This window comes from Zingiber officinale, chromosome 5A (genome assembly GCF_018446385.1).
Source record: "Zingiber officinale cultivar Zhangliang chromosome 5A, Zo_v1.1, whole genome shotgun sequence".
NCBI classification, from domain to species: domain Eukaryota; kingdom Viridiplantae; phylum Streptophyta; class Magnoliopsida; order Zingiberales; family Zingiberaceae; genus Zingiber; species Zingiber officinale.
The window spans coordinates 121,193,703-121,208,946 of record NC_055994.1 but is presented as its reverse complement, the minus strand read 5'-3'; the positions used below and the strand labels follow the sequence as shown (position 1 = coordinate 121,208,946).

Below are 15,244 nucleotides of genomic sequence, written 5' to 3'. Positions count from 1 at the left end.
ATATTCTCATTGGGTAAATGAATGTTCCACGTTATGCATGTGTATCAGAATATTCCTTGACGAATAGCCGTTATTCTCTAACAAGTTGTTACAATTCTCTGATAGTGTTATCTCCTGACAATAGTCCGATAGATGCTGGGGTCGTCCGAGAGTAGACTGAGGCGGTGCCCTGGAGAAATGAGGGAACTGAGCCTTAGGGCCCAACCAGCTAAAAAGCCGACCGGGAGTAGACTGGGGCAGTGCTCGAAAGAAATGAGGGAACTGACCCTTAAGGGTTCGGCCAGCTAAGAAGTCGACCGGGAGTAGATTGGGACAGTGTCTAAGAGAAATAGGGGGATTGAGCCCTAGGGCACGACCAACTAAGAAGCCGAATGAGAATAGACTGGGACACTGCTCAGGAGAAATGAGGGAACTGAGTCCTGAAACCCGACCAGCTAAGAAGTTGACCGGGAATAGACTGGGCCGTACTTATGAGGTAGGAGAGCCAAGCCCCAAAGGAACTTTTTGACCTAGACTGTTGCTTCCCTTTTAGGACTAGGCCAGGAATTTTTTGGTCTTGACTATTATCTCTCCTTGACTTTTGACCGTAATATCACCTTATCTATTGACCTCCCAATATGACTGGACCATCCATTATTTATATTTAAGAGAAGTGAAATTTGTAAACATCCCAAGGTTGGAATTGTAAGAGAGTTAAAGTTAGGTCTTAATACATTTAATATATGGCAAAGTTTTGTACCAACTCGGCAAAGGCACATGGAGCGCAAGAAGTTGTTTACTCGATGAGGTCAAGTGTGGGTGGAACTTAGCATGATTAAGAAACACACTCCATGGTTTGGAGGTCTAATGGAATTCGAAGAGGATTACTTAAAATTGTTGAAGTAATTGATTTCTAGTTAAGATTGACTAAGGTCGAGTTAGACAGATTGTTGATGTTTGATAAATATATTTGATTGTGAGATATCAAATAAGATGGGAGATTATTGAAGGGCAGAGGCTGATTAAGATTGGTTTGGATTTCAATGGTAAGTAATCAAAGTTGATCGAATATTTGAAGTCCAGTCAAATTCAATTGAAAATCGAAACAAGAGAGCTTGGAGAGATTGAATGTCCAGCTCTAGCGGTGGGGGCGATGTGAACTCATCAGCTTTCAAATACAATTAATATTCGATATTCTCCATTAGACTCTCCATGAATGCGTTCAAAGCAAGCGAAGTCTCCATGTTTGCCCACATTGCATTTTGTCATCATCATCATCATCATCATCATCATCTGGAATCTCGTTATCTCCACAGCGCCAGCTGGTGCCGATTTCGTCTCCATCGTTAATCGAGTAGATAGCAGTAATTTCGTAAAACGAAATCTAGCGTAATATTTTAGATTTTTGCCATAGTTGACGTCGCTTTCCTTCCTTCCTTCCAATCACGTTTTCTTCGCGGTGTACGTTGACAGAGGGCGGAGAACGACGGCACATCCACTGACCAGACAACCACCCACCCATTCACACTCTCCCTCCACCGACTCTGCTGCAATCATTCACTTAATTTACAGGGCAACTCATAGAAGAAGAGTCGATACAATTGATTGCATCTGTTGCATTATTCTTCCTCCCCCGTCGATAAATACTTAATTAAAGTACACGGTAATTGATTGATTAGGTAGCCGTAATTAATGAACAAGTAGGCTGCCGGCTGCCCGCAGCCGAGGAAGTTAGACCTCGACGCTGCAGGATGACAACTGCTGGAACTTGACGATGGCGCCTTCGCCGGTGGATCTGCCGTTCTGGAAGGTGAGGAAGGCGGGGCAGTCGACGAAGAGGTGGTAGTGGCCGGAGTCCCAACTGCCGACGCTCCACCTGATCCGGCCGTCTAGGCGGACGCGGAGTTGTAGGAAGCCGGAGGCGATGTCGCCTTTGATGGCGTCGCAGAGGTAGGGCGCGATGGGGATGGCGGGGCCGAAGAGGATGGGCGACCATAAGACGACGTCGTTGTGGCCCTGGTACAGCGGCGTCAGGTGGGAGCGGAGCGTGATCTGCTGGTACCGGTAGGAGGCGTAGGCTTCGAGGCGGTCGAAGTGGATGCCGATGCGGTCGTTCGGGTTGCGCGACGACACCGTCACCTGGATCACCGTCGACAGCAGGTTGCTGGGCGGGCCGGTGTAGTTGAATTGGCTCACCGTCGCGTCGCGCAGGTAGAACCGCGGCTTCGTGGGGCGGAGCACCAGCCAAGTGATGAAGATGGCGAGCAGGACCAGGAATAGGAAGAGCAGGATGCATCCGATGACTCGCCGCCACCTCCGCCGCCGCTCGCACCGCCGCCCGTGCTCGACGCAGTCGTCCTTCTTGGACGTCATCGGCGATCAATTTGATGAGATTAATCGAAGAGAGGAGAGGAAAGTAAAGTGGCAGAGAAGGCAAGGTTGTGAATTGAGGTTGGATGATAAGGCCTCTTTCTTTAGATATATAACTTATTTTTTTATTATTATAAATATAAATAATCATTATTTTAGTTAGGTGATCCGTTATACTCTATCATATTATCATTTGGTACTAATTAATTAATAAATTAATTTTTTTGAAAAAAAATATCATCGTGGAAGATGAGTATGATCCGTTGTTGTTTCGATGATAACACAGAATTTTGAAACTATTTATTATATTATTTCGTATTGTTCTTAGGGGGAGTTAATAAAATTGGAGATTGTGGTAGAGTGCTCGTTAGGTTCATCAATTTTAATTCTTCTAGATAGAAAATTATCTATACCCTAATGTCATATGGTAAATTTAGTAATATAAAATAGAGTTGCAAACGGGAGGGTAAGGGTTAAATAAAGAAAAGATAAAGAATAAATATAAATTAAAATTACTTAATTTTTTTTCTTGAATCATGGTATTACTATTTTATTTTAGCATATCTTTTTCTAACTTTAATCTAAATTGTCATTGTATCAAAAAAAGAGATAGATTATTAGTACAATTTATATTAATGGTCTAATTCAAAATTTAATAAATGACAAGTGAGTTAAGTTAGGTGTTATTTGATTTAATGCATTTACCGAGTATGTAGAGATCGACAGGTCTAGGGGACCTGACACCAGGATAAAATCCAACTAGGTTTGAGGACCCGATAGTTGATACGAAGCCCAGATAAATCAAAGAGCTGACTTGATATCTAGTAGGAAGTCCAACTGGGTCCGTGAGGCTTGGCAGCTGACCAAAGTCTAATTGGGTCTGCGAACTTGACAACTGCAAGAAGACTTGGTGGGTCGAGAGTTCAGTCAATAGACTGCAAGTTGGTAAGTGAAGGCAAGTGACTAGAAGAGAGAGTTTCGGTGAGGACGAGTTCAAGGTTGGACTTTAGGCGCTAATCCAATTTAGCTCTATTTTGGATCCTTAAATTAAGACTTTGACTAGTTTCTAGTCTTGAAAGAACATGAACTAATTATTACTGTTTATTATTATTTGTGCTAACTTTATTTTAGAGGTTAGATGTTTTAGTATTGGATTAACACATTTTGCAAGGCAAATAGAGCACAAAGTGCATCAGGTGAATAGTACTCGAGACGCCTTCAGGAGCTTTGAAGGCGTTTTGAGTAATGTTTATAGAAGACGCCTTTCATTGGATAAAATCAAACTTCATCGACGATAAGGGTAAACTATTCGAGATCAGATTTTACACATTGAAGGCGCCTTCAATACTATGGAAGACGCCTTCCATATTCCATAAAAGAGCATCTCGACTAGCCCTTCAACACACCTCAATTTACAAGCTTCGACGCGCCTGCTTAATGTTCTAATTGCTCTGGCTTCTTACTGTTGCTTTAAAGAAGTCGTTTTGTCACCGAGCTACTATTCCAAGTCATCCGATTATCTCCGACAGACCGACAATAACACACGAGTACACTCAATTATTGGTAACTTTTAATAGTGTTGTAATTTTCATACTACTACTTTAAAAGAGAAGTATAGGTTATTATACTGTTCCTATTTTTGTATTCGATTATCTCTTTCGACAATTCTGGAAGTGACGTTTAGTGAATTACCCATCAATAGTCCGTAGGACCTGAGTCTTGAAGTAGGAATTGCCGAAGGTTTCGAACTAAATAAAACCGACCGAGTTTTTTTTATGTTATTTTCAATCCAATATTTCTACTGTAATTCTACTCTAAATTTATAAAATAACTCTGTTTTTAAAATTATGTGATTCACTCCTCTTCCCTTCCTCCTCACATACTCACGATCCAACCAAATGTTAGATTAATTATGTAAAATGATAAATTTATTAAAAACATAAATGGTAATTCTTAATTTTAGACCCTAAATTAAAAATAAAAATAGAAAAAAATATTAAATTCTTATTTCCAATTTTTGAGTAAAAGTTAAGAATTAAAATAGAAATTGGCATGAATACTTAAAAATATTTTTATATAGTTAGAATCTCAAAAAACACTCAGTAAAAACGGAACCAAAAACTCTCTGAGCGGAACTAGCTAGACACCTTATCGCCGTATAAAGTCATACTAGAATAGCCAGTGTTTAAGCGAAACTATCCTTTGTTGGTGATGAGCCCAGCAAATTTTGTATTTTTAAACGAGGAAGTGAAAAGTTGCACACATTTTTTATTATAAAATTCATGAATAATTGTATTGGCTCACTTGCAAACTTTAAATATTTTATGAGAACTTATCTCCAACCTCAATTCAGAAAAGTATTTAGTAACATAATGCATTCAAACATAATAAAAATATTTAATAAGACTTAAAAACTTCTAATTAATTTTTTTACATCTCATAGATATAAAATTACCACGACTCTCAATATTTGAAATAGTACTCATAACACATAATTATATATATGTTGCACTGCACATTAGATAAATGTTCATTTATCAAAAAAAAAAAGAACAATTAGTTTAAAAGTTTTTGAATTTTCTTCAACTTGTTGTGCTATTTCTATCATCTTTTTTAATGTTGCTCATTTTTAATCACATTTGATAATGTTATAAATAATGATTTTGTAAAAGTTAGTTTAAAATAACGATTTTAACCGGCGATATAATTTTTTCCATATTCATTGTGTTGTTATGAACCATTTTAGTCAAGACTCAGGGAGCTTGAGAGGACTAAAAAAAAATTAAAATAAATATGGATAGACTTGGGATCACTAGCTAGGAGCATAGCTATGTTCATGGATAAATCTAAAATTTAGATTTACCTTTTTTTTTATATAGAAAAAAGAACATAAGATAAATTTAGGATATGAAAATTAACATTTTGGTCCAAAGTCAATGATGACCATAAAAAAGATGGATATTTTTTGTAACATGATGGGGAAGGATGGAGTCCATATATCTAAAAACAACTAAATTTAGAGAAGAAAAAGTCAACATGGAGTACCTAATTAATTAAAGGATAATAAATTTATTATAATAGGATAGAGATTAATTTTTGATAGATGTATGTGTTTGGATAAAATTTTTTTCCACCATCTAACCACTTAACAGTTAGCTATAAATTGACCCATGATGTATTTTTGTTTATATAACTTGAGAATGAACTATAAAAAATAGTTGAGAAAATATAATTATCTTTTATTATCATTAAGAAAATAAAAAAATGATTAATTAGGTTGGGTAATGTCGAGCCTAAGGTGATCGGTCAGGTTCCACAGAAATTTTCTATCGGCTACCAAGGTAAATCGGGAAGTGCATGTGGCGGTTAATCCAGAAGTCGGGACTCAAACCCAGCATCCTTTGATTACACCCCTCATTTGGAGGAAAAATTTCTACAAATACGTCATAACCGGGACTCGAACCGTGAATGTCTGGGAGATAACCTGGATGTCCAACTATGATACCATGGCCCTGGGGACATCATGAAGAAAATAAAGAACCATCAATTTAAGGAGCAATAGGGGTATAATGATATAAATTTAAAATAAATCTAAGGTCTTTAAAACCATCAAAATTGATATGGTGTAAAAGTTCTAAACAATCTCAAAATTTTAAAAAAGAATATAGATTTGATTTGGTTAAAAAAAATCATACGTTGACTAGGGCATTCCACACGATCGATCTCATAACAATAAATAAATAAATAACTGAGCAAACCACTAAAGTGAGATATTTCTTCCGGCTTCGCCAAGAATTAACTCTTACTTGATTTGACAATTCTATCATGTGGTCACCAACTTAACCAAGCCCTGAGAGCACCAGTGTACCTTATTTGAAGAAAAAATCTGTATAAGTAGAGTGGAAAGGGGAGCAAGTTTGGTAAGAGCTATCTTAAGATTTCCATGAAGAGTTTTCATTTTTGTTGTAGTTTTTCTTTTGCGCTTTAATTGTTTTATATCGGGTAAATTAGTATAAATTCAAATATTCAACAAGTGCATCATCCTTTTTTTCTGTAATTGATTATAAACATAGTTATTTACATTGATGGGGAGATTAAAGGTGTCATTAATAATTCGAAATAAAATTTTATAATTTCTAATATGTTTTCAAGATTAACAAAAAGTCCATATATATAGCTAGCTTCTCTGTGTTTAGTTGAGACTAGAGCAACTCTAATACCACTTATTGAGCTCATATCATTCATCAATATCATCTCTATCGAGATATTGTTGATAGATTTCTTAATTCTTCAACTCGAACCATCCTCTTCAATCAATGTTGATGACCCTAAAATTAAGACATGGCCAAAAATGAGCTTGGTGGGATCACACTTAAACAACCAAGTTAGAAAGGTAGAAGATCAGAGCTCCATATGGTAAGTGCACATAACTTAGTCGATTGGCGTGCATTTCCATATATTTTGTTCCCCATATGATAAGTGCACATAAATTAGTCGATTGGCGTGCATTTCCATATATTTTGTTTCTGTCAGGAATATGAAAAGATGAACATGTCGGAATGACGTGTTTGGAATGTTAACCGTATTTCTATGACTCGGATGACGAGTTGTCTTCTGTGTTAACCAAGTCATCGGAGGACCTCCGGTCACCACTACCGGCAGCCAGCGACCGGGTTACCTCGGTCTCTGGTACCCCAATGCTCGAGGCGGGTCCCACGAATATATGAGCAGTCGTATAATAGTAGAGAAATATGATGCACGAATAATGAGTATGAAAATGTACCCTGGCCCCGGGGGGCGCCCTCGGATGGATCGGTGAGCTGGCCGCGATGCTGATCGAGTCGTCGCGGCCCTGAAGAGTAGACGAATATGAGACAGCTGAGGAGCCGGATCTGGGGGCGATGACATGGAATCCGGTGCAGCATGGATCCAAGAGGCAGCATGTCGGCCAAAATATGATGACAACTTCTGAGCCGGAATACTACAGTGGCTCGCAGGCCGGGACATGACACACAGGCCAGATAATACTAGTAATTCGCAATCATAATAGAGATACGAAACAAAGTGGCTCGGGGGCCGGAACACAACAGTGGTCTACAAGCCAGGACATGACAACACGACACAGATCAGAACATAACAACGGCGCGAAGGCTGGAATACAGACCGCGAGGTGCACCACGAATGTAGCTCGGGAGAGGTCGAATCACATCACACCACATGACGGCACAAATCGGGGGTTGGATCGACGTATGCCCTAAGGGCATAGGTGTCGGACGATAGGATCTTGCGGCGGGGCTACCGATAGTGGCAATGACGCTATGAAGTCGACCGAGGTCATGCGGCAGCCGACAACTACTGTAGGCTACCGCTGGAGGGTGGCGACCGGAAAGGGACTGAACCAGCGCCAAGGCTGTAGTGCTGGATGCTGCCGACGCCGGAGACCACATCGGCGTTGTGATGCTTGGTCCAGCTACTGACAAGAGGAGAGGAAAAAAAGGGGGGGGGGGGGGTTGGCGGTATGCGCGACGCCTTGTGCGTGAGAGTGAAGGGCTCCTGTTGGCGTCGAAGGGAGCAGAAGTGGTGGCGTCGTGGCACTAGTGGCATCCGACGACGAGAAAGAAGTAGGTGCCGCTGTACAGGGGAAGAGCGGAGGCAGTAGCCTGTTGGAGACGAGGGAGAAGGCAGTGAATGCAGAGAAGTCCCCCTCTGCTGGTGTTGGTGTCGATGATGTCGGCAAGGGCAGAGGCGTAGAGAGGATGAAGGGGTCGGAGACGGCTTCGATGGGACAGGAGGCAGTGAGGCGGCTGAGGCAACGTTGGTTGTGTTGACGGCATCTCCGACAGAGGAGGCTGCGGGGAGAGAAGGAGACCGAAGGAGGGAGAGGGAGGCAGCAGCCTCCTCCCCTTAATAGCGGCGTGGTCGTTGGCGGCGAGGAGCTCGCTTGAAGGTGTGCTCTCCCTGGCGACGGCTGCATCTCCCCACGGAGCAGAGCATGGAGTGAGTGAGAGAGAGATAGAGGGAGGGGTGGCTTGCCGATGAGGAAGGAGAAGGCGGCGTCGGCGGCGACGTGAAGGAGAGGTGGTGGTGTTGGCTCTCACGCGAGGATGGCGACGGAGAAAACCTCTTCCTTGAACACGAACCCATCCTCCCCTCTTACATTCTGTTTGGGAGGAGGTGAGGGAAGGGGAAGGAAGAGGAAATAAGGGAAAGGAAAATTTTGAACCTCGTTTGGGAAGGAGTGACGAAAGGGAAGGAAAGATAAGGAAGGATAAACTTTAACTTTCGTTACCCATGGAAAGAGAGATTTTCTTACACCCCGAATTGGGGTGTAAGGAAGGGGAAGGGAAAATAAAATATTTTTTATTCCAATTTTATCCCTGTTCTTAATAGTTTAAGAAATATTTCAATTTCTAATTTTATTATGTTGTCGGAGTTCAATTTCCTTGCCTTCTTCATAGCTTGCTTGCTACCAGATTCTTAGAGGAGGAGATCCGACACGTCTTCTAACTGAATTGAAGGAAGAAACTATTTTTGTCGTCAAAATTTAAGAGGATATCTATTATTTTTTAATTTTTCCATCAAAATTTAATAAGTTTTTAAAGAATAGGAATTCTCTTTATCAGCGTTATCTTTCAAATTTTTTTATTTAAGATTTTAAAAATCATTATTTCTCATTTAATTACTTGATTATCGATAATTTATTGTTTTGTTATGAATAGTATAAAAAATTAATTTTTTATTAAAAAAATAGTTAATTTAAATGATAATATAAAAAATTAATTTTATTATTAAAAATATCTAATTTATATTTATAAAATAAATATTAATATTATGAAAATTTTCTAATTTAAAAAATAAAGATATTTTTGTAACTTTATCTATTTAACCTTCATTCCCCTTCCTTTCCTCTCAAACAAAGTAACACATGTTACGTTAATGAACCTTCCATCTCTTCCAAACAAGGCAAAGTTAAATACTTTACTTCCCCTCACTTCCCCTTCCTTCCCCTTCCATTAATGAACCTTCCCTCACTCTATCCAAACAAAGGGTTAATGCCCTAACAGTAAAAGGGCAAAATTACCCCTCTATTTCTCTTTAATTCCCTCCTATGCCCCCAACCATATCCACAAAGCATGGCTCATACGTCCAACTCATCTATCGTCACATTATTAATTCATGATAGTAAAAGGTAGAATCTGTCACTCAATCCCACATAGTCGGTCTCATTGTGGCTAAAGGCGAATATGCTCGCCCCTAGCGCCTCCGTCAACCTGTCCCAATGCCAACACGAAGGAGGTAAATCATGGGTGACTACTAGCCTTTGGAATAGTGACTAGCACATAAAGGAGAGATTTACCTCGGCTTTGCCGAGATTCGAACCTCAGACCTCATTATGACAACACCTCATGTGCTAGCCACTAGACCCATCCGAGGGGACCACATAGTCGGCCTCACGATCCTCTACGAGGAGGTAAATCGATAAACTATGATTTGCCAGTACGGAAAGTACGAAAAGGACTTTTTTCTTTAATTTTATCGAGATTCGAACTCTTATCTATAATATCTATCCCACAATAAACAACTCAAGTTACTTAATCTTATCCTGGAGACCACATTGTTAATTCATGGTATGGTAGGAAAGGAGGTAACCATCGATATTTGGTCGACCATCTCTTTTAATGCTTTAATTCATGGTATGGTATAGGAAAGGAGGTAACCATTGATATTTGGTCGACCATCTCTTTTAATGCTCGATAGACTATGACACTAAGATGTTATGTAAGTGAGGATGATATATGTTTGAGGATCATTGTTTGGTTACTTTACGTATGACCACCCTTAGGCAATTTTGAGCAAATAGGTTTTTTTTTTTTTTGACCGGTAAATCTATATGTATTAATATAAGGAGTGGTGTACATAATAAAATACCTTAAAAAAACCTACTAGAACTCTAAACTTGTAATCAATTCTAACAAAAATTCAGAGGTGAATATATCGTTCATCCTAAATACTTTAGTATCATTGATTCCATATTAAAATACAGACAAATAAATTATGAAAGATATTTTACGTTTGCACAGCAGCCCTTTGGTATATAAATTTATACAAAAATCTATTCAATGTCTATTCGAGCCCTGTACATGTCATAAGGATATGTGGTGTACCATGCAGGACATAGCTAGGTGCGGTGCTTTGATCAAGGTCTGAGTTTCTCTATATTATCTCTTAAACTCATGCAGCATCCTCCTGTATGCACTCATGATGTCGGGTGACATAGTAGAATAATCGCTTTAGGCACAAACATTTAGCATTAGAATTGTTGTTGGAGTGTGGTGGATGGATGGGTGGATGCTACCAAATGAAAGATTAATAGGAAAGGGCAAGGACAAGGGATCAGGTCCCTTTCCAACCCCACTCCTTCAGTATTCTTCTTGTGACCTTCCACCAACCTTTGGCTGTTCTTTAACCTAATTCCATGACCCATTCACCACCCTCTTCTCTTTTAGAATCCCTCAAACCAGAAAGTACCAGTTCTACACTCCACCCGCCCACAACTCTATCAGATGCCAAAGTCGCATGCCGTGTAAGAACTTGGATCCATCACATGGGATTCATGCAGTGTCATCCATTTGTCTGTTAAGGTTAATTTATATCGACATGTCCAAAATTGCATGAGATTTGCGTTTCATAGTTTGTGCATTGAACTCTAATTTAAAGATATCTTCCATAGTTAAAATTCTAAATGAATTTTTTTTTATGATCCCTATATGTCACATTAATAATATGAAAATTTATTGAAATATCTTTAATAATTAAAACTCTAAATGAGCTTTCTTATGATTCAATTCATAGTATGAGTTGCATGACTTCATATATATTACATCAAATTTGAGACAAAATAGTGTTTATATTTTCACTACTGTTCTTAAACTACAAACCTCAAACTTCACTTCTACATTCAAGATTTTTTATTCAACTTCTTAGATTTTATAAATTTCTCATACACTTTGCATTGGATATGCCCTAAGACGATATTAATTCCTGTCATTATTGTTGGGAAGAATAACAAGTACGGTTGAAAATTTGGTTTTGGTAAAGTGACAAACAACTATATTTTGGCGAAGAGATCGAGTAGGATTAATTATTTGTTATTGAAAATTATTTTGGATGGGTAAGTAATTAATGCATTGAAAGATGGTTGAAGAGAAAACCACACGTGGGATGTCGGTTTGATTTCAGAGTGCATGAAAGCACACATGATCATTGCCTCATTGGAGTGCTCTTGAAACTTGAAAATCGAAGTGCTCTTGTTTTGAGATATGATCATTGTATCTTAAGGACAAAAAATTTAATTATTCCTTGACCAACTAAAGACTTTGGGTTGCCAAGCCACTGTCAAGTCACTAAGTTGCGAAGTCATTACTAAGACTTCAAGCTCACTTTTAACCTGATCGGTTGCCAACAATCTTAAGATGAAATTTTGCAATGGAGAGATCATGGCTCCACCTTCATTTAGAGAGAATATAAAAAATTCTCCATGTCAAAGTTCAAGAAGAGGTGTCAATAAAAGGTATTACTCAACCTAGTTAGGTTCTTTGAGCAAAATTGCTCATAAGATTCTCGAGGTTCAAGATCATTTGAAGAGGGTTGCATTAGATGAATGAAGGCAAAGTGTCTTCCTATATATATATATAAAGAAATTACATATCAATTGAATGATGGATTTGTATAATATTATAGTTAAGTAAAGACTACCAAATATTTGCAATCGCAATATGAAAGTCACTATTTACTTGTGTTAATAATAATAATAATAATAATAATAATAAATTTTGAATATCCTCTTAGAATAAAGAATATTGGGCTTGAAGCCCAATCAAGCTTCCAATTGAGAAACAACATAAATTGGGGATGATTCATTGGACACTACTAGAGAAACCTATGAGATAGTCTCAACTTGTGGGATGACTCAAGAAAGCTCACTTTATCTCCTATTTCAATTCATGGAAACTACAAGACGAACAATTAGATGTTACAATAGAGTTTTGTGTACATGTGATCATTAAAACCGGTACTATTTTGTTGGGCGTTTGGGCGTCACTAGAGACGAAGGGTTTCCCTTCGTTACTCTCCTTTTGCTGCAAACGCCAAGGAGACGAAGGGGCATCCTTTCCCCTTCGTCTTCCTTAGCCTTTGATCCTGTCCGAACTCTGAAACAACGGACGCTGGGCACGGGGCGCTCTCCGAAATGCTGATGTGGATCTCCGACCGGTCGCCCGGGTCTCCGGCGAACCTGCAAAGAAATCGGGCCGGAAAGGGGTTCCCGGCGACGACCCTCCGACGCTCAAGTCAGACAAGTGGACAACAAAGAGGTGGCTCCGAATATGCGAGAGTGCGTACCTCCGGCGAAGTGTGAGGCCCCTTATATAGAGCTGTGAAGAGGCTCCCGCACACATACCGAGACAAATACGTGTCCTCTAACCATACCTCAGTATGGGTATGTCAGAAGAGCTTACCTGACGCCATACTGCTACAGTCCGAGCACATCTCTGATGGGACAGCGGAACCCTCTATCGTAAGATTCTGCGTATGACCTGGTTGTTGAGCATACCCGCTGTCAGAAGATGTTTCCTTGTCCTTTTGTCTCTTCTTACTCCATGCCGAGCGTCGGGCCGGTCGGCAGTCCCCTCACGTCCGGCCGGTCGTATGTGCTGGTCCTCTTAGGAGATTCCCGGTCGTGTGCTCTGCTGACTGTTCACAGTAAATGCTACTTTATGCCTCCGGCCGAGCGGGCTTCCTGATCGGCCCGACGACCCTATTCCCCATGAGCGTCGGAGACCCGACTCCCAGTCGGGTTGTTTTTGATTCTGCTTAGACCCCGTTTGGCCGACCGGTCTCCCCTTCTCCAGTCGGCCGTTTGACCCTTTGACTTCACATGGTGTTGACTTCCCTCAGAGTGGGGTCCCTGTTCTTACCGCCGGATCAGCCTTCTTATAAGAGGCATCCAAGTGCAGATCAAGATAAAGAGCTTTTGGCGAAGGTGATCAGGGAGCACCGAGGTGATCGTAAAGGGAGAGATCGTGTGAGAGCAAAAGGAGAGCATTCGACTTGGATTTGGCTTGTGAACTTTGAAGCGCTTTCCGGTTGCTCCGTGATCATGTTTCCGACGGCGGCAACCTCTTCGTCGACCGCCGACGTCTTCAACAACACTTCGGGAGATCACTGTGAGATTATAATTACCGTATCGCTTTGTTTTATCTTTGTATAGTTTCGATTTCATGCTCTCAAATTACCAACAATGGTATCAGAGCGTGCATGTTTTTGAAAGCATGGAAATCGACGCGAAAAAGCTCGCATTTTTTTCTTCTTCTGTCGTGAAGAAGAAGATGAGCAGTGCAATTGAATCGATTAACCAATCGATTCAAAAATCGCACAGATTGCTTGATCGATTCATGGATCGATTGAAGAGAAATTAAAAAACACGAACAATGCATATTTTGTTGTTTTAATCGATTGTGCACTCGATTCAAATAATTGAATTGATTAAAAAGGAATTGAATCGATTCAATTCACGGCACAGTGAATGAATCGATTGAAAAAATTTTTTGCTCACATAATCGATTCTGCAATCGATTGAAAAAAAATGAAATGAACAGTGCTCGAATTTGACGAAGCACAATGCCGCATGCATGTTTTTTTTTATTTTGAATCTATTCAATTACAAATTTGAATCGATTAAGTAAAAAAAATAAATTGGGTAAAGAAGAATTGCATGCATGTTGTTTTTTTTCTTCACGTACAAAAACAGTGATGTTAATTAAATACTTTTATTCATTAATTAAATGCATACAGAAATGTATTATTAATTAATAAATAAATATATTTAATTAATTTATGGTTCAATTTATCGAAAATAGAACCCTACCAACTTGATCAATCAAACCCAGGTATGATTTAAATTATTAATTGATTTAGGCAGACCAATTTGATTCAATAATACCTAAAGCTGGTTTAAATTATTTGTTGGTTTAACCAGTCCAGTTTATTATTGAATTAATTGGGTATTCTTGATTACAGAAGTTGGGTTGATAAAAAATGACCGGATTAGTTCCGTTGTGTCAAATTTGATCAGAAACATTGGATTTGTTCTAATGGGTCAAACTTAATCCAATGGGCATTGGATGAATCAAACGGACCTAAGTTTGATCAATAAGTCTGAGGTTGACTCAAATGGGCTTAAACAATAACAGAACATAGGTCCAATTAGATTAGTTCTAATGAGGACAATAGATTAAGCTTAAGATTCGGATTCATGATCGGCCAATCAAATGTGTCAGTCACATGAGACTCCCCAAAATAAGGAAATTTGTTTTACTTAATTGCTTGTGTACACTGTATATTTTGTTCTATATGTGGGAATTGAATTTGACCGATTTTGTACTGGTCAGTCAGTTTTGTAGGACCGTGAAACGTCGATAGAGGGGGGTGAATATCGATTAAAAAAAACGTTTTAACAAGAGTTAAGTGCAGCGGAATAATAAAGACTGAGACACGATATTTTTTACTTCGTTCGGAGCCTGTGACGACTCCTACTTGAAGGTCCGTACTCCGTGAGTACTTTCGTTGGGCAATCACTAGCAGTTCGAAAAATAATTACAATTAGTACAGAAATGTTAGAAAAATGAAGACAGGTACCGACAAGAATAAAAGAAAGTAAAGGAGCGTCTTGTCGGATCTTCGTTGGCGTCGCTAGAGCGCAGAGTAGCAAAGCAAGCAGTAGAATACTTTCTTTCTGATAATTCTTTGAAGCTCCCCTCTGACCCTTCTTTTATATGAAGCTCGGGGCACCCCGGATCCCTTCCGGGCGCCCTGGTGGGACGTGGCAGGTCCAACC

At 39.5% G+C, this 15,244-nt stretch overlaps 1 protein-coding gene across 1 annotated transcript; it reads right to left on the bottom strand.

Annotated features, from left to right (window-relative positions):
- Positions 1 to 1,524: 1,524 nt before the first annotated feature.
- On the bottom strand, positions 1,525 to 2,445 carry LOC121981514 (NDR1/HIN1-like protein 1). Its single transcript, XM_042534076.1, has one exon. The coding sequence runs from the start codon at positions 2,350 to 2,352 to the stop codon at positions 1,711 to 1,713; it is 642 nt and encodes a 213-aa protein (XP_042390010.1). The 5' UTR covers positions 2,353 to 2,445; the 3' UTR covers positions 1,525 to 1,710.
- Positions 2,446 to 15,244: the final 12,799 nt, after the last annotated feature.

What these genes read in the sequence shown, in the direction of transcription:
- LOC121981514 (XM_042534076.1), bottom strand. Translation starts at nt 2,352, where the DNA reads ATGACGTCCAAGAAGGACGACTGCGTCGAGCACGGGCGGCGGTGCGAG.